The sequence below is a fragment of the Littorina saxatilis genome, linkage group LG2, assembly GCF_037325665.1.
Source record: "Littorina saxatilis isolate snail1 linkage group LG2, US_GU_Lsax_2.0, whole genome shotgun sequence".
NCBI lineage: Eukaryota > Metazoa > Mollusca > Gastropoda > Littorinimorpha > Littorinidae > Littorina > Littorina saxatilis.
Genome location: NC_090246.1, coordinates 49577523 through 49601470, shown reverse-complemented (window position 1 = coordinate 49601470; position 23948 = coordinate 49577523). Strand labels below are relative to the sequence as shown.

General features: G+C 39.2%; 2 protein-coding genes across 5 annotated transcripts in view; one reads left to right on the top strand and one right to left on the bottom strand.

The window, feature by feature from the left end:
- The window catches only part of LOC138959133 (small ribosomal subunit protein eS24-like), a 434279-nt gene that overhangs the window by 8278 nt on the left and 402053 nt on the right, over nt 1–23948 (top strand). The window lies entirely within an intron of this gene.
- Nucleotides 199–18505, bottom strand: LOC138959130 (mitochondrial uncoupling protein 4-like). Of its 2 annotated transcripts, none has more exons than XM_070330491.1 (10): nt 18323–18505; nt 17282–17428; nt 14458–14520; nt 12845–12929; nt 10469–10591; nt 8898–9010; nt 8425–8509; nt 7300–7389; nt 6393–6495; nt 199–5875 (listed from the first exon to the last, which is right to left on the bottom strand). In XM_070330491.1, exons 1-10 carry the CDS (start codon nt 18396–18398, stop codon nt 5804–5806), a joined length of 957 nt encoding a protein of 318 aa, XP_070186592.1. In that variant the 5' UTR covers nt 18399–18505; the 3' UTR covers nt 199–5803. The 2 variants fall into 2 exon arrangements, with proteins under 2 accessions (XP_070186592.1, XP_070186591.1); XM_070330490.1 differs by having other exon boundaries at nt 199–5571.

Here is a 23948-nt window from a genome sequence, read left to right as displayed (position 1 = left end):
TGAATGTTCATTGGTGTGTGGCAGAAATCAAATATAACTTGTATGCTTCAACCATTTTCACATTCTCGAGCTTTCCAAACAGTCAATAATATTCCTTTGGTCATAGTTAATTTCCCTGGCCAGGCAGTCCTCTCTGAACTGACTTGTGCTTGTTTCTCCTTTCGACACATCTTAACACAGCCATTCACACCCTTGACATGTTTTTCAACAACTTTATCAATTATGATCTCATCTATATGTACATGTACTTTATATAATTAATCAATTTAATGGTCCGGCTCATTCCAAATCTGCATATATGATAAAATCATTCTAATACATGTAACTATTTTACTATTTATGTGTGAACACAAATGGGTTTAAAAGTGTTTCTGGTAACCGGGGGAAGAAATGAAAGTTTACAGCACAGTACTGCATTCAAAGGAATTGTTGGATCACCACAAGCACTGATGTAAGTGTTACTACAAACCATTATGAATGATAAAGTGTACAAAAATGCAGTCCTAGAAAAACAAGTTGAGCCTGTTACCAGAAACTTTTTATTCTCCCTTTCATACAAATTTGCATGAGATCACAAATATCTTCATCTAGACATCTTAAATCTAGGCACTCTGAAAGGTTAATTGACATGGTTCTACAACAAATCTGCAGCAGTGTGCACTCCTCAACACAACCTTCCACACAAAATGCAAGTATTTCTCGTTGAAGAAAAACAATACCTCTTTTATGACATTGTACCCTTACGGTCAAATTTGTCATTAAACATGCTTTCAAATATATCTATTCAACATGCCCTGGAGGTTGCACTCTCCTCTCCGATATGGTACTTTCTATGATGCTGGTCTTATTAGGGGGTTCCTCTGTTTCTCAAAAAATTGGGGGTAAATTTTGTTACCTGGCAACAATGACCTTAAAATTGCAAAAAGAAAACGACAGTTTTGCCTGGCGTGTTGCTGAGATCTGTTGACTATGTTTAGCTATAACAGATTAAAAATACTAAGGATTTACATCGTGTCGAAAACTTGGCCTAAATTTTAAGTAGGGCTGTGTCATACTCTTGTTGTAAATGCTTATGCATTACACACAGCTGAAGGGTTAAGCTGTCTTTGAAAATACTTTTCCGAATTATTTGCTGGAGGAGAAATCTACCTTGTCAAAGGTTTTGACAAAAAGTTAAGGTGATTGGCACCCTTATATTTTCGAAAAACAAAGTTTCACAAGTGTCGGCTATTATGCTGTAAATATCTACATCAAAAACACCAACTTGTGCCTTAAACCCAAGCCCTCTGCTTCTGACACCATAGACAAATATAGCTGCCGAGTGTTCGAAATAAGCGGTGGAAGGAAGTTATTCCATTTTCAAATCTGGATTTCGTATGTGCTATGGTCTGCTGTATAAAAACTAAGAGAACTCATTTCATAGTCTCGTACCATCCTGACCTCGGGTCAAAATGAGTTCGGCTCATTCTCTCCCTGACAGGATGCCTTGAGTTTCCTTGTCTGGCAAGGAAACCGATTTTTTTTTAAACATATTTAGAGCTTTTTGTAAGCAGATTCGCGATCGTCGATAATGATTTTTCATGGTGTTTTGTAATTTTTAAATTAGAGGAATTTTTATTTTAGACAGTTTCAAGCGAGCTCTTTTTCGCGGATGTATTTAATGTGCAAACTCTAAATATGGCATAAGTGTCACGTGATAATCAACCGTTTGGTTTCCGCTCGCTGGAGCAGATGATTTTTTTGACAGTGATGCAACCATATATTACGGTCTCCTTCCGGCAGCACTCCCAAAATTTCAACTTGTTTTGACCTTAGAACGATGTCTTTATCATAACTGTGAAGAACAGAACGGAGATCACTGTCGAAGTCGGCCAATCTGCAATCATTTTCGTCTCGTGAACAACATATGGGAGATCACTCTGTATTCTGGTTTTGATAGATTTGCGTAGGACTGTCGCGTCCGGTCAGAGAGACAACTGGCGATAGCCGTGGAGCGAGGATTATCAGAAGTCTCATACACTTTCCCTTTTCAAAATAAAGTTTTGGGAGTCAAACTTCGCAGTACCTGGTTTTCAGTGTTTTAACGGTGGGCAGTTGCAAAGTATGAAATATCGATAGTATTAGTATATGTACATATACCGGTTTCACAACATCACTTGTTCATAGAAAAGGAATTGTCATGTTTTATTGCTTTTGTCAAGTGTCAAGTTGTTTGCTGGTACATGTACCTGGAAGGATGAAAAAAGCAACAGTGGAAAACTAATCACACATACAGCCTTAATGTCTGCAGATGTTACACATGGCAAGGACTCAAAAAGTGTGTATTGGCTGTTTCACAAAATCACAGTATAAGTGCCAGGTGCAATTAATCTTATTTTTAATGAGCAAGAGGCAAAACACTTTGCCTCATCCTCATTCCAACTTTCACTCATCACTGATGATGATAAGGAGAATTCTGAATGACACGTGGACCTTCCTTTCTTTCACAGTTAAGAGCTAACTTGCACAGCAATTTTACCGGACCCGTGGCACAAGAAGTGTTGTGTCACTCCAGAAGTAAAAGTTACCTTGTTTTAACAGCTAGGAAAGTTACATTAGCACATAAATGATCATATGCCAAGGCATTCGAAAAATGTACCAGAATTCAACAAAGTACGCACCATCCGAGATTGAACAAAATTGCTACCATGCAAATCGCTGTAAAAAGATATCTGTGGGGAATTCATGCGAAGATCTGCTTGCAAAGCTTCCAAATTAAAAAGCCTGTAGAACACATTATTGTGAGAAAACTTCTGGCAAACTTGGTGTCTACAAAATACATTTTGTTGCAGCACAAAGATGGAACATTGTTGCATCATTATCACAACGACGAAGTGCATGGCTAAACGCACCACACATGCGCGCACAATACTTTCCAAAAAACATGACATGGACAGTTGCAATTGCCTACATGTAAACACAATCAGGAAACCCACTGACGTGATTCCCAGAAGTTTATGTACACACATGTAATTACAATAAACAAACAATGTTGCTGACATTGACATAGTCAATAGTGAAATAATCAGTACATTTAACACCATATCCCACTAAATGATCATACCAGCAGCTTTTGAATTTGTACTAATGTCACTCGTAATATATTACATTAACCATAATTTAATTAACACAAAAATCATTATACTTAAACCTGTATCTCTGATATCACATCTAATGATATATACGGCTTTCTGACACGATCATCTCGTGTATGAAGTAGTAAAATAGCGTTGGAGACTTTTACAATCTAGAACACACCAGAAATCAACTTCTGCCGTGCTCCACTACTTTCTTTATCTTCAGACTAATTGCAGCCGAGTTTACCCTCAAACCAAGATCATATTCTGCGATAAGATGTCGGGCCATACCACAAGTGTAGAATAAATCCACTTTAAGAATATATGTGCACAGATGACATTTTTATTTACACACATTTTACACAATGCAAAGTGTCCTTGCTGGAGAACTGATAAACAAAGGGGAGCAAGCGCTCTAAATGCAAATAGACGTTTAATAGAGTAAATGAGAGTTATGCGGAACCAGTCTCCTGGCACCCGAGAGAAAAACAAGCTTTGACATGAACAAGCGACTTTCATCCTCTATGTTTGTTTTTCTCAAAGGATGAAAGTAGTTTATTTCAAGGCTTCTTTTTTTTCTCAGATGCCAGGTTACCGGTTCCGATTAACTCTCACTCTATTGCACGTCCATTTAGAGCGCTTTCTTTCTTTAATGTTTAACATCATTTTCAACCACGAAGGTTATATCGCGACGGGGAAAGGGGGGGAGATGGGATAGAGCCACTTGTCAATTGTTTCTTGTTCACAAAAGCACTAATCAAAAATTTGCTCCAGGGGCTTGCAACGTATGTAGTACAATGTATTACCTTACTGAAAAGAATGCAAGTTTCCAGTACAAAGGACTTAACATTTCTTACATACTGCTTGACTAAAATCTTTACAAGGGTAAAAAGAGAAACAGAATCCGTTAGTAGCCTCTTACGACATGCTGGGTAAATTCTTCCCCCTTACCCGCGGGGGGGGGGGGGGGGGGGGGGTATTTAGAGCGATTGCTTCCCTTTGTTTATCATCTATAAATAGCGCTCTGCCTCATTTGTGTAAGATTGTCTATGCTGTAGTTTTAGTCTACCCGTGACAACATAAAAGGAAAAAAAGAAAACCACCCACACACAATACTACATGTAAATCCAAGTTTACAGGAATTTTACAGGAATGTCAAATACCACAATCATCACAGAGGGGCAGAGAAAACAGTCGCATGTAAGGATATTCTTCTTCTGCGTTTGTGGGCTGAAACTCCCACGTACACTCGTGTTTTTTGCACAAGTGGAATTTTACGTGTATGACCGTTTTTACCCCGCCATTAAGGCAGCCATACGCCGCTTTCGGAGGAAGCATGCTGGGTATTTTCGTGTTTCTATAACCCACCGAACTCTGACATGGATTACAGGATCTTTTCCGTGCGCACTTGGTCTTGTGCTTGCATGTACACACGAAGGGGGATAAGCCACTAGCAGGTCTGCACATAAGTTGACCTGGGAGATCGGAAAAATCTCCACACTTAACCCACCAGGCGGCAGCGGCCGGGATTCGAACCCTCGACCTTCCGATTAAGAGGCCGACGTCTTACCACCCCGCCACAGCGCCCGTCTATGTAAGGATATGAGTGCAGGTTCCTGAGAGAACCTATACAGTGACATGCATGTACCACCTGAAATCTGCAGACACTAGCTGCCATTACTAGGTAAAATTAAGACATATATCTCCACAAAGGTTTGTTTTTCACACAATAGAACTCGATATACTGTAGTTACATATCCAGGGAAACTTTCTATCTTTCCATGCAACCCGGCTTCTATTTAATGTAAGCAAGACAAAAGTTCTGTTTTACTGTTCATGTGAACACAATAAGTTGCAAATTATCTTCACCAAAAACACCAGGTGAAGATGGGACTAAAGCCACTATACAGATCTCTCTCTCTCTCTCATCAAACCATAATAAATTGGTAATCATCGCTCTCTCACACACTCACAGCTCAACAAAACACATGAAAATAGACAGAAAAAAACTCACCTAAGAGGTCAATAGAAACTTCACAAAGCATTTTGATTTGATTTGAAATGCAAACAAATCACAAAGTACATGTATATTATAATATATTTTAAAATAATGTTTATTTCTGCAGCAGATGCAGGAAGCTTATTGAAGCAAAGTTTGAGTCTACTGATATTTACAAATATTCTTCTGAATAATGAAACTGCTTCGCAGTATTATAAGGAATTTCTCATGTGATACACAGAAAAAAGTGACCTCTTCTTTTGATTCCAATGATTAGCAAACATTTGATAATGAATATCAGCCTGAGTGGAATAACATTACCCAACATCTACAGTCACTCATTGAAGACTGTTGCATCTAAAAATAACTATGTACTTCTTTGGATCAAAAGGAAGATGTTCCAGTTAGTTTCCGGACTTCTTCGTATGTCAACCAGAAGACAATAGACCACGGAGCCTGCAAAACAAATGTACAGATTCTGACTGCAAACCACAGCAAAACAGCTAAAGAAAAGAAATGGTTGCACTGACAATTGAGATTCACACTCATCTGAACTGCCCAAGAGACACACTAGGCAGGACAGGAAAAACAGTATAGTAGAGGTGTGGAGAGGTTCCAGTGAAGACAGCGAAAGAGCTTCCGATAGAAGGCTTTGACACAGTGGGGATACTTTACATAACTGTGTTTGTCAAAAGGCAGATGTGCCTGTTCCCCTGCGAATATGTTCGTACGACACCCAGAATGTCATCGACCAACCAGCCTGGAAACAGAGAGAGCAAATAGAACATAGAAAAGCAGAGGGCAGAGACAGCACAGTTGGAAAATTACTGGTGAAACAACTGAGTTGCATGCAAGATTCGGCAGCATTGTACATCTGACACTAACTCAGGCTTCAATCAGGAAGGGAAGCAACAAGACCAATAAATGTTTACATATGTTAGTAAGTGTTAAAAAATCACTGGTAAAACAACCAGAGTAGCAGGAAAATGTTCAGTAGCATAGTACATCCGACACGAAGTCAAGCCTAATTCAGGAAGGGGAACCAACAACCAATCATTGTTTACATTACTATGTTAACACAAATCATTGGCCCTTGAAAGTTATTCTGCCGAACAGAGAATACCAATACAGTGGTACCTCCCTTCACGACCCCTCTCTTTTACGGGTCCCTCCAAACAGAACATGGTTTGCTTATTTTGTAAAAAGAAGAGCAAGTAGGAATTTCTTTATTCTAGCCTAGCTAACAATTTTTTTCATAAGGAATGTAAAAATCATACCATTCTGGCCCAGATGGGCAGGAGTCCTTTGTAAAGCGCCAAGAAGCCTTCCTTTTTGACAGTTTTTACAAGGCAGTCAATTGAACCCTTGTACAACAATCCTCTGCAAAAACATTCACGCATCTCAGAGTTTGAGTAACATATATATCTCTTGCATCTTAAATCTCAAATGATGAGCTGACAAGAATGATATAAAGCAAAGCCAGCAACTTTTTCAGATTAACAAGCAAAGTCCAAAGCAAGTCTGTCACAAAAATATGAAGCCGAAAGATCACTATATCAGACCTGGGAACCCCTGTTTTGCACTTGGAGTATTCTCAAACAAGCTTGGTGTATTTTCAGCAAAATGAGCGTACTCCACACAGCATTTGAACATCCATGATTCAAAAATGCTTCACACGCATCCGCACAGTTAATTAAGTTAACCCATACATTGAAAACAATTGCTTCTTTCCATGTTAAAATGACAACAAGTGTCAAAATACTGGATCGGCTTCGGGATGCGCTTGTCAAGAAAAGAAGTCTAGGAATTTTTCTGGTAGCATTTTTTCTCCTCTGACCATACTGATCGTATTGTAGACAATCGTGCATACAAAATACGGCAAAATCGTATGGGTTCCCAGGTCTGCTATATGCTAAAAACGTAGTCTGTTATCATAAAGATCTAAATTCAAGCTCATTCAATTCAAAATTAAAGAGGAAATGATTAACCTAAAGACTATTTGAGTAACTTGTTGAAATTTTTAATTCAACTGTTCAAAAGCCTTAAGCCTATGAACCCCTCTTGTTGCCATTATCTAAACAACTGATTCCGGCTCTGTAACACTTTCCTTGTCTCGTTAACAGGATATATATATATATATATAATAGTTGTACTTGTATGCTAAAAACAACGAAGAACACTCACTTTCCATCCTTGGTGGGTTGATTCATGACGCGTGTTTTCACCACATCAGCTGGGGTACCCATCAATGCTGCCACAAGGCCTGAACATACACTGAGAAACAGAAGTCCACATCAACAATACTGGAATCCCATAGTGGGAAAGTGTCCCATGCAATTTTGTACCATCTTGGCACCAGAAGAGAAAATGCTGACTTTGTATAATGCTGAATTTGGCGATAATATATTTTAATTGTAAACACTGAAAACAGTAATTGTAGAACCTCGATTTTGTGTGTGTGTGTGTGTGTAAATAAACCCAAATAAAAAATAAAAAATTTAAATGTCTCTTATATTGTACTGACATCCACAGAAGTATTGGAGATGCAAATCTACACTAAACCGGAAATCAAACAACCATGTGAGCAAGCAAAATCTTGATAACCTCAATTCTATTCTACATAAGCATCAAAAACAAATACTCTCAAACATAATTTCTCTGCTTTCCGCTCCAATGATATGTTTAATGTTCCCTCTCTCTTGAGATGCCATTGTAGGAATTGTGAAACAATGCTGCTCTCAGTGAAAGTAAACATAAAAATATTGGTCAAAACCACAACTACGAAGTCCAGCTGAAAGGTTTCTGTCCTGTCTAAGGGAAGTAACTGGAACAAGGACATTTATGACTGGAATATACATGGTGTTTACAGAACATTATGTCTTGCCTTGGCTTGCTGGTGTTATACAGTGAAACCTTTCTTTAAAGTCCTTGAAAATTGACGTGATGGACCTAGTGGTTAGGACATTAGCCTTCTGTGTGGAAGGTTCAGGGTTCACGGTTGAGATTTTTCTGATCTTCCAGGTCAACTTATGTGCAGGCCTGCTAGAACCTTATCCCTCTTCGTGTGTACATGCAAGTACAAAACCAAGTACGAACAGAAAAGATTCTATAAATGTGATCCATGTCAGAGTTTGGACAGTTAAAGAAACACGAAAACACCCAGCATGCATCCTCCGGAATCGAAGTATGACTCCTTAAATAGGGGGGGCCTTGCACGCAAATGTGAACAACAGGGTGTGAAGACACACACTTATTACAGCAAGATAAATATGGGGAATTTTTGTTCATATATATGCATTGAGATCTCACCTTGCCAGCGAGTGTGTGACATAGTTGTCATGTAGACTTGTCTTCCTTAGTATCAAATGCTTTGCTGTGTCATAGGTGGCCAGATCTGAGAACAGTTGAGAATTCATTTGTATTGCATTGAGTCTTAATTAGTTCAAACACATACATCTATCATAAATAGAGTGCAAGCTCTACAATGTAAACAAACCAACAATAACTACAACAACTCCACACAAAAACATCCCTTCCCAAGAAGGTTTGCCTCCTCAATGTCGGGAAATATGTTTATGCACTGACTTTCACAACAAAATTAATCACACTCAGTGACTCACACACAAAAAACACACACACAAAAACAAACAAACTTGCCCTTGATGTACTGCCACCCCAATCAAAACCACAACCCAGTCTGGACCTCGTTTTTTCCTAGCGACCCGTTCCCCTCCTCTCTCCCCCCCACCCCCTCCCTCCCTGAAACAAGAAAACACACAAACCTCCAAGATTAACTAGCGCAGCCCGCTGCACGTTTGGTATCCACCCCCTCCACAGTCCGAGAAAACCTGCTTCCGTGACGATCTGTCGAAATGCGTGGCCCATATTCTTCACTCTGTTGGAGAATCGACAAGAAAGAAAATGTCAGACACACTTTAAAACAAGTCGCGTAAGGCGAAAATACAATATTTAGTCAAGTAGCTGTCGAACTCACAGAATGAAACTGAACGCAATGCCATTTTACTCGTAGCATCGTCAGGCCACCGCTCATGGCAAAGGCAGTGAAATTGACAAGAAGAGCGGGGTAGTAGTTGCGCTAAGAAGGATAGCACGCTTTTCTGTACCTCTCTTTGTTTTAACTTTCTGAGCGTGTTTTTAATCCAAACATATCATATCTATATGTTTTTGGAATCAGGAACCGACAAGGAATAAGATGAAAGTGTTTTTAAATTGATTTGGACAATTTAATTTTGATAATAATTTTTATATATTTAATTTTCAGAGCTTGTTTTTAATCCGAATATAACATATTTATATGTTTTTGGAATCAGCAAATGATGGAAAATAAGATAAACGTAAATTTGGAGCGTTTTATAAATTTTTATTTTTTTTTACAATTTTCCGATTTTTAATGACCAAAGTCATTAATTAATTTTTAAGCCACCAAGCTGAAATGCAATACCGAACCCCGGGCTTCGTCGAAGATTACTTGACCAAAATTTCAACCAATTTGGTTGAAAAATGAGGGCGTGACAGTGCCGCCTCAACTTTCACGAAAAGCCGGATATGACGTCATCAAAGACATTTATCAAAAAAATGAAAAAAACGTTCGGGGATTTCATACCCAGGAACTCTCATGTCAAATTTCATAAAGATCGGTCCAGTAGTTTAGTCTGAATCGCTCTACACACACACACAGACAGACACACACACACACACACACACACACACACACACACATACACCACGACCCTCGTCTCGATTCCCCCCTCTACGTTAAAATATTTAGTCAAAACTTGACTAAATATAAAAAAAAAGTCACTGTCTCCATGGCTTTGAATGTTCAAAGTTTCTTTTTGTGTTACAAATGAACAAAATGACCTTGCAAACACAGATCTAACAATGACTTCTTTGCTTCCTGAATATATACCAGTGTTGTTCTCAGGCCCCTGTCTTTGGTCACTGACGCATAATTTTTTCATCAGACACATTGATCTGTCCCCTATCTGGTTGACAGTCCGATAGTTTTGACACGTGTCGTAGGGTCTAATCTGACAGAACATATTTTCGCAGCCAGGACGTACATTTGGACCTACATTTCAAATCAAAGTCGAACTGACCTATTGTCCTGTGAGTCTGGGAACAACACTGATGTACATGTACGTCTAAACTTCAACATCTGCAGTAGTGTAGTAAAATTAAAAAAAAAGGCAATAAAGACCGGTAAATAGAAGGAAGGAACAATTTGAGGCAAGGGCAGAGGCCTCTAAAATGCCTCAGACATACAGCTGATGTTGTGCAAGCGCAACCTACACCATGGACACTTTCAGAGCACAACCAGCAGCTGCCGTACCTAGGTGGTTTTCCCTCCAGTCGTCTCTTGCCCTCCATCTGCATGTTCACCTTGACCAGGTCAGCAGGACTGGCCATGAACTGCCCCATAGCACCAGCACACAGTCCACACATGGACGCCTTCCTGCACGAAGTGTTTGCCCCATGAATGTGTTTTTAATGTAGTACTTGTAGTCCCCTTTTTTTTTAAATCACTGAACATCTCAGAAAATCAGAATTTAAAAGCGAGGGAATCTTCAAAAGGTCAATACTGTTCACAGAAAAAAAGAGAGAAAGCAAGGTCTAAACAAGGATGGCATGGAGTCTTCAATTGGGAGGGGTGATGCTGAAGAGTGAGTTCTACTGCACCAACTCTATGTCAGTATTTATGGTTGATCCAGTGAACCATGCTGCATGACGCTGACGTACACACCCACCGACCCACACACACACACACATACAAAAACGCATGCCCACGCACACACACACAATTTAACTTGAGCTCTTTTTCATCTGAAGACTATACATGAAACTTGCCATCATTCAACACTAGCAGAACTGGTTGCATTTAATGAATATCAAATTAAAATAAATTACCCCTTCCTATGCAGAACTGCTCAGAGCAGAATAAAGTATGGCTTAAAAATGCTAAGTTGTTTATCTTGTACCATTTACACCAGTGGAAGTATGTCGTCCATCATGACAATATTAATGCTTTCATGGACGACAGCTCCTGAGCAGCAACAAGAAGTGACAGGTTTGCAATACCCCAACAAAGCAAAATGTTCTTTCTTAGTCTTAGAATGGGAAGAAATAAACAGCCGATCTCAACCTTAAATTATACTTAAATAAATTTGAAGCTTAGATCTGGCCAAGCATTAATGTCCGCAATCAGTACATGAAGTAAAATTTACGATCCATGAATTAGTGCATGTACAGTCGACTCCGGTTAATCGGCCACTTTTGGGACTGACTGAATTATGGCCGATTATCCGAAGTGGCCGATTATCCGAACATCGCATCGGGAAGTTCCTCAGAACAAAAATGTTGGATGTTGGAAGTTACTTATGGTAGCGGAAAGCGGAAGTTTCGTGCATTGGCATACGTGCTCTACATGTCTCCAAAGAATGTGTCCACTGTCGTCTGCTTCTGTTTGGCACTGGCACGTTTCCTCACTGCAGCACAGACAATGTCCAGACAATGCAGTTCTTCTTCCCCGAAGGCATTTTCCAGGGCATAGACGCTCAGGACTTCTAGCGCGTTTTTGGCAGCCACTGATGTGATGGGTGGCTGATCTGGTTCTTCATCAGATTCCTCTGTTTCTGTTTCTGTTTCTTCTAGTCTTGGTCTTTTTTCACAGATGCTTTTTTTTAACCACTCAACTTTTCTTTCGAGAAACACAGAGTTCCGTCGGGTGTTGCCCGGAAGAACAGACCATGTACCAGTCTCATCTGCATTGTACACATCGTCATCTTCGTAGCCTTCTAGAAGTCCCTGCATGCGTTCGTTAATCCACTTTTCTGCCCAGCATATGGTCTGCCGAATTTGTTTCACCATAGGCTTTTTTGAACTTGATGCTGTGACGGATTTTCCAGCGAGATAACCATCCTTCCGTAGCTGTAAACGTTTTGCCAAACTGCTCTCCAAACTGTTCAGCCTTCACTTTCAGCATTGGTCCGCTTACAACTTGTTTTTTTCTCACGAAGCATATTGAACCAATCAACCAATGCCTCGTCCACTTCATCGTCTTTTCCTCCTCTTTTCCTTTTGTTTGAGACAGACATGCGTCCACCTACAGCTTCACTCCTGAGATGATCCTCGTCGTTAATCCATCGACAAAGGGTTTTTCTTGGGACCCCTAACTGATTTGCAAGCTGCAATTTTGATGTGTTAGGCGGATATCCTTTCACTTTGTCCAAGAATTCAAGTTTTTCCAAGACGCTGTAGTCTTTCCTTTTCGTCGCCATGGTTTGTGCAAAGAGGCTTTCGGCACAAGCAAGTCAGTGTTTGACTGTCAGTTGTTTCGATCACAGTGTGTAAACTCAGTAAACTCACTGGCAGACCTTTGTGCTGTCATGTGAGTAATGATCATTGAACCACTCACAAAAACGTGAAAAGTGTGAGGTGGCCGTTTAGCCGATGTGTAAAGTTTTCGTGGTGGCCGATTAACCCAACATTTTAACACATAACTATGAAGAAAAGATTCGGTCACAGGGAAAATTGGCCAATTATCCTCAATTGGCCGATTATCCGGATGGCCGATTAACCGGAATTGACTGTAATACGTGTTCCCTTGAGTTCGCGCCCCTGTTGTGTGTTTTTTTTATAACAGTTCCATGATTCAGTTGACTAAAATCGTGCTTAAACCAAATCATGCAGCCCCTAGACCAACACTTACCAAACTGGAAACCCTCCATCAGCGTTTTTCTTGAACACATCCTCTCTCAGCATTTCATAAAAGCTCATTCGGCAACCGGTATATACTGAAAAAAGAAGCAGATGTAACTGAAAATAGTACCAGATTAAGGAGTGTACAACCAGACATGTGCTTGGAGGTCTTAATTAAATTCTTTTTAAATGACAAAAGGTTCTCCTTGCATAGTCTGACATTCTAACTGAAAATAACACAACCCACCTTCAAATTCCAATACATATCTTCATCAAGAAATACAACCCTGAACAACCAGGGATAAGCCATTGGACTTATGAAATAAACATGCTGAGATAAGGGCATTCCGAGAACACATAATCTCAATAATATAAATGACATAACCCACAACCTGACAAAGAGACACATGCTTATATGTACATGAACACGCTTATTCACAGTTATTAATAATTTATCACATGCAAAAATAAAACAAAAACATGTGTGACACAGATCTGAAAAACAAAAGCTGAATTGTTGCTGAATGAGCTTTTATTTTTCTTATCTTTAACAGAGTTTTTGAGTCACTTGAGAAAAAGTGACTCTATGTAATCGGTCAGTGTTAGTCTGTCCGGCCGGCCGACGGCCGGCCGGCCGGCCGTCCGTAGACACCACCTTAACGTTGGACTTTTCTCGGAAACTATCAAAGCGATCGGGCTCATATTTTGTTTAGTCGTGACCTCCAATGACCTCTACACTTTAACGATGGTTTCGTTGACCTTTGACCTTTTTCAAGGTCACAGGTCAGCGTCAAAGGAAAAATTAGACATTTTATATCTTTGACAAAGTATCTCGGAAACTATCAAAGCGATCGGGCTCATATTTTGTTTAGTCGTGACCTCCAATGACCTTTTTCAAGGTCACAGGTCAGCGTCAAAGGAAAAATTAGACATTTTATATCTTTGACAAAGTTCATCGGATGTGATTGAAACTTTGTAGGATTATTCTTTACATCAAAGTATTTACATCTGTAGCCTTTTACGAACGTTATCAGAAAAACAAGGGAGATAACTAGCCTTTTCTGTTCGGCAACACACAACTTAACGTTGGGCTTTTCTCGGAAACTATAAAAGTGACCGGGCTCAAATTTTATGTGAACGTGACTCATTGTGTTGTGAATAGCAATTTCTTCCTGTCCATCTGATGCCTCATATAATATTCAGAACTGCGAAAGTGACTCGATCGAGCGTTTGCTCTTCTTGTTTTATTTTGCTTTTGTTTGTGCATAATAATAACTTTGAATAACTATGTTCCTAAATGTACATGTTGTTTGCAAGTTATGATCAGGGTTGAATTTGCTTAAAAGCAGGTCAGTCTTTTTTGCTAATTTCCATGGGGTTTGCTTACCTTAAAGTTAAATCTTTGTAGATTCAACTGCAATAACAATTATATTTGAAGTTTCAAATAGCTGCAATAAGAACCTTTTTCACTTGCTGATTGTGATAGTCACACAACACACACACGCACAACACACACACACGTAAACAGACGGACCAGTATATTATTATACATGAACTGCATTGTGCATGTTAAAGATTTCACACACATTTTACCCAGCCTTATGTGTCAAAACAAACACTCACTGACATGCCTGTACAATGCAGGGGGGACACCTTGCCACAGCTTTCTTAGTCCTTCCTCCTTTACTGGAAAAAAAAGAACACAGAGGACAGCTTAGTACAACACATTTGATAAATCAAGGTCTTAAACAGGGGGAAGTCTTAATTCGGGGGGGGGGGGGGGGTCTTAAATGGGATGTAAAGAACACCCACAGGATCAGCCAACACTCACACAGGACCAGTGTCCTACATTGCAGGTGTCCTTCCATGACGGACACATTTTGGTGGAATTAAACTAGATAAAGGGACAACACAAAGTGTCCTTTATTTCGAGGTGTCTTCTCATCAAAGTGACCTCATATCGTAGGTACCATTGTATACATCATTACATTTTATAGAAAATGTATTTCAAATCTGGGCCAAAATAACGTGAAACCACAGGGATGTCCATCAATCATGAGTCAAAACTACCATATCAATTATATGCATTCATTACATGCATGAGAAAAGTTCAACATTTTAAGATTACATAATCAGGTGTGTGATTGATTGCAGTGAGTAAAAAAGACATTCAACTGACATCCGCTGGAGACGTCTGTGACTGATGGTCCGTGGTAATACTAAATACATCCATAAATTGTTGAAAAGCTGTCTATAGATTAAATGCTGTATTATTACAATCTAACATGCTTTTCTCTCGGTGTCAGCCTTCATAGAACAGTTTTTATTCTTTCTCGGGTAGATCAATGACAAGACATGCTAGAAAAGTAAGTTTGCAAGTCATGTGCCTGTGCCATCTATTGCTTTTCAATACCAGTTCAGCTAGTTTTTATTTACAAATATATAAAAGCCTACCAGCCTGTTTATCAATGAGCTTTTCATGCATCACCAATCAATGTGAAATATATGTATACCCAAACTCAAACAAAGTTGAACATTATCTACACATGTAGTCAAAATCAGCTTCTGTGATAGGACCCGTGTACATCTGCAGTGGGACTTCAGATCCAGATTCAGATAATGTCCTTTAATTAACGCAGAAGGGGTCTAATTCGACCCAAAGATGGTGCATTTGCTGAAGGTGTTTTTCCCGAATGCCGGGAATGCGCCCGGGTGCAGTTCTTGTAGGAAAACAGTTAACACTCAATCTTGTGTCCCACGGGAGCCTGCCGAAAACAGTTGCGTTCAGTTTCACTTTGATAAGACTGTTGCTTCGCCAACATGATCAAAAGGCTCGCTTTACTTTGACTATACCCAGCAGAAGTTAGAACATGTGTTAAACACCTGAGAGCACAGCGATACCATGATGTGCTGGTCATCCTGATGTGCTGGTCGAGTGGTCATACAGTGGAACCCCCCCTTTTAAGACCCTCCAATTTAAAACTTCCTCCCTTTTAAGACCTTAGTTTTCCAGATTTTGTGTTCATATCCTGTGTAAATGTACCCCCATTTTAAGACTCGACCCCTCCTTTTTAACAGCTGACTTTCTCAGATTTTTTGAGGTCGTAAAGAGGTTCCACTGTATTATCGTCCCATTATGCTACGTTGACAGTATAGCTGCCTTAGTGATTTGCCCCATATCATTATTACAGTTCATTCATTATTTATTACTAAAGTGAAAATGCCATCTTTTTCTGCACTTTGGATTAAAGAATAGGAACAAGAGACTGCGGGTGAGAATAACAAGAACGAGATAACAATGAAAATCTACTCACTAAAACACAAACAATTTGTGTATTTATTGTTCATATTTTGGTGAGTACATTTTCATTGTAATCTTGTTTTTGGATTAAAGGCTTGTGTCAGAACGTTTATTCTAAATCAACACAGTTTTGGTAAAGTGTCATGTAACTCCAACGAGATTCAAGAAAACCACCAGGAAGTGCACCTGGGAGCATTCTCTGTATAGTGGAAAAACACCTTACATGAAGCTAGTGTTATTCCTCTTTGACGGTAATCGAATATCGGACACAAGCTCACACACATACAGGATATTATAAGATGCTTGGTGACAGACCAGCTTTTTTGTTGGTCCAAGGGGACCATTATCGTCTTTTGTTTCATCTTTATCGACCAAGGCCGAAGGCCGCGGTTGATAAATATGAGACAAAAGGCGATATGCTCCCCGAAGACCAACAACAAAATGCTGGTCTGACGACAAGCCACCAAACATCGTTTTTGTCATCATTTTGGTTGTGCAACAAAATGCACAATAACCCACAGGGAGACGAATTTTTAGAATCCAACTCCGGGCCACAAAGCATCGTCACAGTAGCTCGAGATAACACGTCAACCTTGTATGTGAAGTCAAACGTAGCTTGTTGACGCTTTTCTTCAAGTCTGAAAATGTACAGAGCTGCGATCATGTAACGTGTGAGTTCAGTAGTGTTGAGCATATTTCTTTTCTTTTTAAGTGTTTATGACTTTTTGTTGTGGATTTTGCGATTACAGAGATAAGTTGCAAATTGACCATGAGTCGCCGCGGTAATTATCAACATTGATTGGGTCTTTGAGAGTGAATGCTTACAATCGTTGTCCTCGGAAACACAAATCCAAAGCCGCGATGGTTCCACACATCAAACAATCAGCCTGATTGGCTTTTACTTTGACAATCCAAGCTTAAACCCATTCACCACCTCGATTTATTGCATGGGGAACATGAGATTTATTTCCCAGGTGTTTGTGAATGAAAACTCGTGAAAATGATGACAAATATACACCCACTTTAGGTCAAATTAGACCCCTTCTGCTTAATTAACAGGTTCAGACACTATGAGGACATGAAGAATTAATATAGTTGCATGCAGTTGGTTATGAATAAGAGTCAACAAATATTAAGCATGCTTACCAATACCCACAGCCGTAGCCAGCATGCCCCGGTGGGGGAGCTGTCCTTTGGGACCCCTGCCGGATGCCCCCTGGCTATCCAGAACCTTGACGCCATGTTCCCCCTGTACCTGCAGGCGCGTCTTGGTGAGGTCCAGAGGATAGGTCACTGCAAGGTGCATGTACTGAACATTATGCCTTTTGTCTTCTTCACACTGAGAGAGAAATTCAAGTTTTACGCACTCAAGGCAAAACCATTTGGAATTTGTAATTATAGGGGCATGTTCCGGGTTTTTACCCCGACTTTGGATGAGATACAAAAGTGTTTGCGTGTTTCTTCACACTAGCATGTGCACAGAACTTTATACCTATCGCCTTCTTTTTAGTAACATTAACTTTTCGTGTAAACATTTATGAGACCAATTAGGGACCAACACTTTATAAATGCCCATGTTTGCACAAATAATTGTGTTCACATAGTTTGCTAACGTTCTAATAGTTGGTGAGCTACAATTGTGCACACAGTGAATTACATTTAATTAAGCAACAGAGTTTTACATGACAGGTGCCACTGTTGTGACTTGTCCCTACAACCAAAACATTCACATGTCCCAAATAAATCTGAGAGGGTATGTGTTGCTTATATATATATATATATCACAACACATGTCTAATCATGATGTACATGCCCGTTTCTCAGCACATGTCGTTTTGCAAACGTTACAAATATTGCTACCCACTTCACATGTCAAGGTACAAAGGGTACTCAACGACCATCTAAACAACACACCTCCTAACCGTTGCATCATTCACATCATTGCCAAAATAACGAAAACAGAATCGTAAGTCTGGCACGATACAACCAACACGCATATGATTCGAAAGTAAATCATAAATGGATAGAAAAATAGAAGTCACTAAGTAACTTAACAGTCTTAGATTTTACCAAACACTCAGCAGAAAACATTAAAAAAATATCTGATGTCCTGCGACGAAGAAATTTGACATTCAGAGTGCTCCCGAGTGCTGAAGCAAATTGACCTAGTTGCCAAAGCCAACTTACCTGTCTCTGCCACGCAAGCGGCGGTAACAGACAGACCATATTTGAACACGAACGATTCCTGTGCTTTCGTTGCCATCTTTGCACATCAGAGGACGACACTCGATCGTCCATGAGTTGCAGGAGTCAAGATATCGTGCACACACGTGTGTCCATGTTGGTGCACTGGAGACCGGTGTACACAGTTTCTTGCCCCCAGCGGAAATAATGCCATCCGGACAAAATAGCCCTATCACCGTGACGTGCAAGACTGACAAAACCCTTATCAGCTGAATTTTGATCTCCTAATATAGGTGATTTCTCTTCTTTCTTTTTATATTTAGTCAAGTTTTGACTAAATATTTTAACATCGAGGGGGAATCGAAACGAGGGTCGTGGTGTATGTGCGTGTGTGCGTGTGTCTGTGTGTGTGTGTAGAGCGATTCAGACTAAACTACTGGACCGATCTTTATGAAATTTGACATGAGAGTTCCTGGGTATGAAATCCCCATACGTTTTTTTCATTTTTTTGATAAATGTCTTTGATGACGTCATATCCGGCTTTTTGTGAAAGTTGAGGCGGCACTGTCACGCCCTCATTTTTCAACCAAATTGGTTCAAATTTTGGTCAAGTAATCTTCGACGAAGCCCGGACTTCGGTATTGCATTTCAGCTTGGTGGCTTAAAAATTAATTAATGACTTTGGTCATTAAAAATCTGAAAATTGTAAAAAAAAAATAAAAATTTATAAAACGATCCAAATTTACGTTCATCTTATTCTCCATCATTTGCTGATTCCAAAAACATATAAATATGTTATATTCGGATTAAAAACAAGCTCTGAAAATTAAATATATAAAAATTATTATCAAAATTAAATTGTCCAAATCAATTTAAAAACACTTTCATCTTATTCCTTGTCGGTTCCTGATTCCAAAAACATATAGATATGATATGTTTGGATTAAAAACACGCTCAGAAAGTTAAAACAAAGAGAGGTACAGAAAAGCGTGCTATCCTTCTTAGCGCAACTACTACCCCGCTCTTCTTGTCAATTTCACCGCCTTTGCCATGAGCGGTGGACTGACGATGCTACGAGTATACGGTCTTGCTGAAAAATGGCATTGCGTTCAGTTTCATTCTGTGAGTTCGACAGCTACTTGACTAAATATTGTATTTTCGCCTTACGCGACTTGTTTTCTTATCTTGTATGCCGTGTGTGTGTGGGAGGGTGTAGTGGGTGGGAACTTTTGAAATATTAAAGTTAGGAGAAGGGCTCCTCAGTAATATCATGACCGTCGCTCCTAATATCATGTGGCGGACCACCTCCTGTTCTGAGAGGGCCCCAAAGGGGGGGTATCATCACGATCACGGGAAGGGAAATTTTAGCTTTCACGATCACAGTTACCTTGATTTTTGTTTTCACGATCACAAACACCTTGACGAATAGAGGATCATAGAGTGATACAGCTGTGAAAAATGTACTACGTTGAAAATAAAATGCTTTGCAATGATGCCCATCACGATCACGAAAACAAATGACGATCACGATCACGAGACTTGATTTTTTTGTCATCACGGATCACGGGCAAAGTCCCATCACGATCACAGAAATGGAAATTTCGGCAATCACGGTCAGTCACAGAAAGGTCAAAAAACGCCAATCACGATCACGATTTTAAACCCTTTGGGGCCCTCTTCTGACAAACTAACGGCGCTAGAGCGCTCAAAACAATTTCATTGGCTGTATTCCCCCTCTCTGGATAACTTGCACATGTCAAAACAGTTGCAGAAACACAAACCTCAAAACCGGGCTTTTTCTCTTTTTTTCACTTTTGGCAGGGTTCATTCTAAATTTGCCGCCTAAAACGGACTCGTTTCTGTCCACAGCCAAAGCTTTTATCACACAAAAATTTCTATATGACAGCTAAGACCGTATTTGTTACATTTTAGCAGTGTTGACCCCGAGAGTTTCTACTGCAAACAATAAAATAATAGCAAAATCTCAAAGTATGTGTGAGTCCCCTAATATGGACCACCTTGAACAAATCGAAGAAAATAAAAGCTAAAGGCTATTTTCATTAATTCATAAAGAAGCTTGGTGGAAATAACCTATAACTAGCCCTCGAGATTTCAAAAAAATATAAGAAATAGTCTTCTTTTCGTGGAAGTTGATTTTAGTTAGTCTGACCTGCACACTAAGTTGTATCATGTTATTTTGAAGTATAGGGGGCTTTTTTTTTAAAATTTTTTACAGTGATTCGTGAAGGTCGCTTCACTGGTCCATATTAGGCGCCCAGGCTCCTAATATGGACCATTTGTGATTTTTTCTGTATTTAATTTTTGCTCAATGTCTATCAAAGCTATTTCACTCTAATTAGGCCTAACGGTTAACCTAAGAGAGAATGACTACCAAACACAAAATGAACTTTCTTCGCAAGAAAACAAGCTAGTTATCAGCATGAAACAAAAAGTGGTCCATATTAGGAGCCCTTCCCCTACATTTTCACATTCAGTCAAGTATGGACTGAATGTTTTAACGAGGGCGAGGGTGAGATTTGTCTCCCGATGTGTGTGTGTATGTGTGTGTGTATGTGTGTGTGTGTGATAAGCATTTCTCAAAAACTACACGACGGATTTTTCAGTTATAAAAATTGACACATACATTTTTGAGGACATGTCCTTGTGCTGTTTTTTCCGCTCAGTTTTTTTATAGCACTATTTGATGATGTTATTTTTGTGTTTCAAAAAAAGTGTTAAGGCGATACCGTGGTAGCAGTATTCTTTAAGGCTTTTCTTCCAAAATGTTACCAAATCAGTCTTTGCTTCTGTCCATGACTTAAGAGTGTGCATTTCTACTTTGTAACGGCATACAAATCTGTACAGTGAAATGTTTGTTCAAACCGCTTTGCCTTTTTTCAGGTTTATTTTCTTGGTTTTATTTTTGAATATTGGCACCTGAATCCCAAAAGTGATACTGTTGTATTCCTTACTAATTCCTGAGTCCAATGATATATAGTTTTCTAGCGTTGAACCCGACCCTCTAAACGAGAATAGTAAGACCAAAGAAGGAAAACACACATAAACCAACTTTTTCTCTCACCGGTGGTTCGAAGTATTGGCCCAAGATTTTAGATTTAGTAGGCTACTGTGGTGTTAAAATCTATAAGGAAAATCAGTGTGTGGTCACCAGAACGGTTCTTACCACAGGAGATTGTATCGAAGCCGGTCGATTATTATTTACTCCTTCATCCTTACTATATCCTTTCTACTAGTAGTGAATAGTTGTAGCAAGGATACAGTAAGGATGAAGTAGTAAATAATAATCGACCGGCGCTTTCATACAAGCTCCTGTGGTTCTTACATGGCCGTCTAGTGGGAATAGAATTCGCTTCGGAGAGTCGCGGTGGTCGCGAGCGTTTGTTTTATGTCAGCGCGTATTATATAAAACAAACTTTGGATACCGATTGACCAAAACTATAGATTTTGCTAGTATTTTGCCAGCGAAATTTCAGAGTGTGTTGAAACATGTTTGAATTTATTTTTAGACAGATTTTATTATTCAGAATTTTGAATATGATGACAAGCCAATTTTAGACTCATATCAGTAAACGAGGGTTGGGTAAATGAATAGGGAATCTGACCAATCAGTAACAATCACAAGACCTTTTTTGTGAGTGGTATTAATCCCCGGTTTACATTTGTTGTAATGATGTGTTTCTATTTGAGTCTTTCCGATATGGCTGGAAATCATATCTATGCTGGAAATAGCTCAATTTCATGACGTTTGAGTGAGCTAAAATTAGATCAGTTTCTCAATTCCCGAAAGGAAGCATCCCGGCGAGCGACTCAAGTTAGCGCTCACACACACACACACACACACACACACACGCACACACACAAAATACAACAAAAGATAGCACAGTCCACACAATCACATATTACACAATTAAAACAATTGACCGTGAAATGATTCACAAAACTGCAAAACGTACCATTACCCCCATTTTGAAAAATACCATCACATAAAGAGGTTAAAGTGATCGTACTCTGTAAAATATATATATGTTTTTACATTTAGTCAAGTTTTGACTAAATGTTTTAACGTAGAGGGGGAATCGAGACGAGGGTGTATGTGTGTATGTGTGTCCGTGTGTGTGTATGTGTGTGTGCATGTGTACAGCGATTCAGAGAAAACTACTGGACCGATCTTCATGAAACTCAACATGAGAGATCCTGAGTATGGTATCTCCAGACCTATTTTTCATTTTTTTGATAAATGTCTTTGATGACGTCATATCCGGCTTTTCGTGAAAGTTGAGGCGGCACTGTCACGCTCTCATTTTTCAACCAAATTGGTTGAAATTTTGGTCAAGTAATCTTCGACGAAGCCCGGACTTTGGTATGGCATTTCAGCTTGGAGGCTTAAAATTTAATTAAGGAGTTTGCTCATTAAAGTTGTCATTAAAATTGATTTTTCGCAAACAGATTTAAAATTGATTGTATCGTATTCTTCATCACATTCTGAATCTAAAAATATATACATATGTTATGTTTACTCTTAAAATGTGATCACAATTAACGAAAATAGATTAATTAGTCTTACGATTAAAATTTAAGAAATCGATCCAAAAATGATTTCATCTTATTCTTTATCATTTCCTGATTCCAAAAACATATAGATATGATAGGTTGTATTCAAAACAAGCTCAGAAAGGTAACAAGAATACAGTTTCCTGCTTAGCACAATACTGCGCTACCGCGCTAATCTGGCGTGTCAATATCACTACGTTTTGCACGTGGGAGGTGAACGATTTCCTTCACGCGGAGATTGACGAAGCTGTACTGTCTTGGTAAAAAAATACAGTGCGTTCAGTTTCATCCCGTGAGTTCGACAGCTTGACTAAATGTATTAATTTCGCCTTACGCGACTTGTTTGTTATGTACGCGCTGATTGAAAGTGTTCACAATCTGCCATGTCCGAAAATAGATAATATTATATCTTCAGAAAATTTTAAAATTATGATACTCTGGTGAAATCATTTGCATTATCATATATATATATATATGTGTGTTCTTTATATGTGTTAATTGCTTCTATCAACATGTTGTGGGTTTGCTTGCTTGTATACTTTTTTTTAACTGATTTAATTGTTTGTTTGTTTGTGTGTTTGTTTGTGTGTTTGTTCGTTTGTTTGTTCTACTTATCATCTAATAGAATTGTGCTTGGATGTAAGGACAATTTGTGAGAAAAGAAGTAGTCTAAACCTATATCCAGTTCCATCATCATCATCTCCCTCTCTCTCTCTCTCTCTCTCTCTCTCTCTCTCTCTCTCTCTCTCTCTCTCTCTCTCTCTCTCCCTCTCACTCTCTCTCACTCTCTCAAAACCACATAAATATTAATTCGCACACACACAGTAAACCCAACGACATGCACTTACAAACAGAAACATGCATAATCATATGTATACACATCATGTTCACGCGCCTGCTTGCGGACATATACTAATTATAATGCAACTCCTCTTCTCGGCATGAGATGTAAAAATAGAATCCTCGAATAAGAGAAATACAGTGTCTTAATATGTTTTATATCCGAGGTCTCCGGATAAGAAAAACGTCGGATATAAGAAAGCCAAACAAATAAGCG

What these genes read in the sequence shown, in the direction of transcription:
- LOC138959130 (XM_070330491.1), bottom strand. Translation starts at nt 18,398, where the DNA reads ATGGCAACGAAAGCACAGGAATCGTTCGTGTTCAAATATGGTCTGTCT. An exon ending in CGCTTGCGTGGCAGAGACAG is followed by an intron (nt 17,429 to 18,322) that starts GTAAGTTGGCTT and finishes TGCACCTTGCAG; the next exon opens with TGACCTATCCTCTGGACCTC. An exon ending in GTCACACACTCGCTGGCAAG is followed by an intron (nt 7,390 to 8,424) that starts GTGAGATCTCAA and finishes TCTGTTTCTCAG; the next exon opens with TGTATGTTCAGGCCTTGTGG.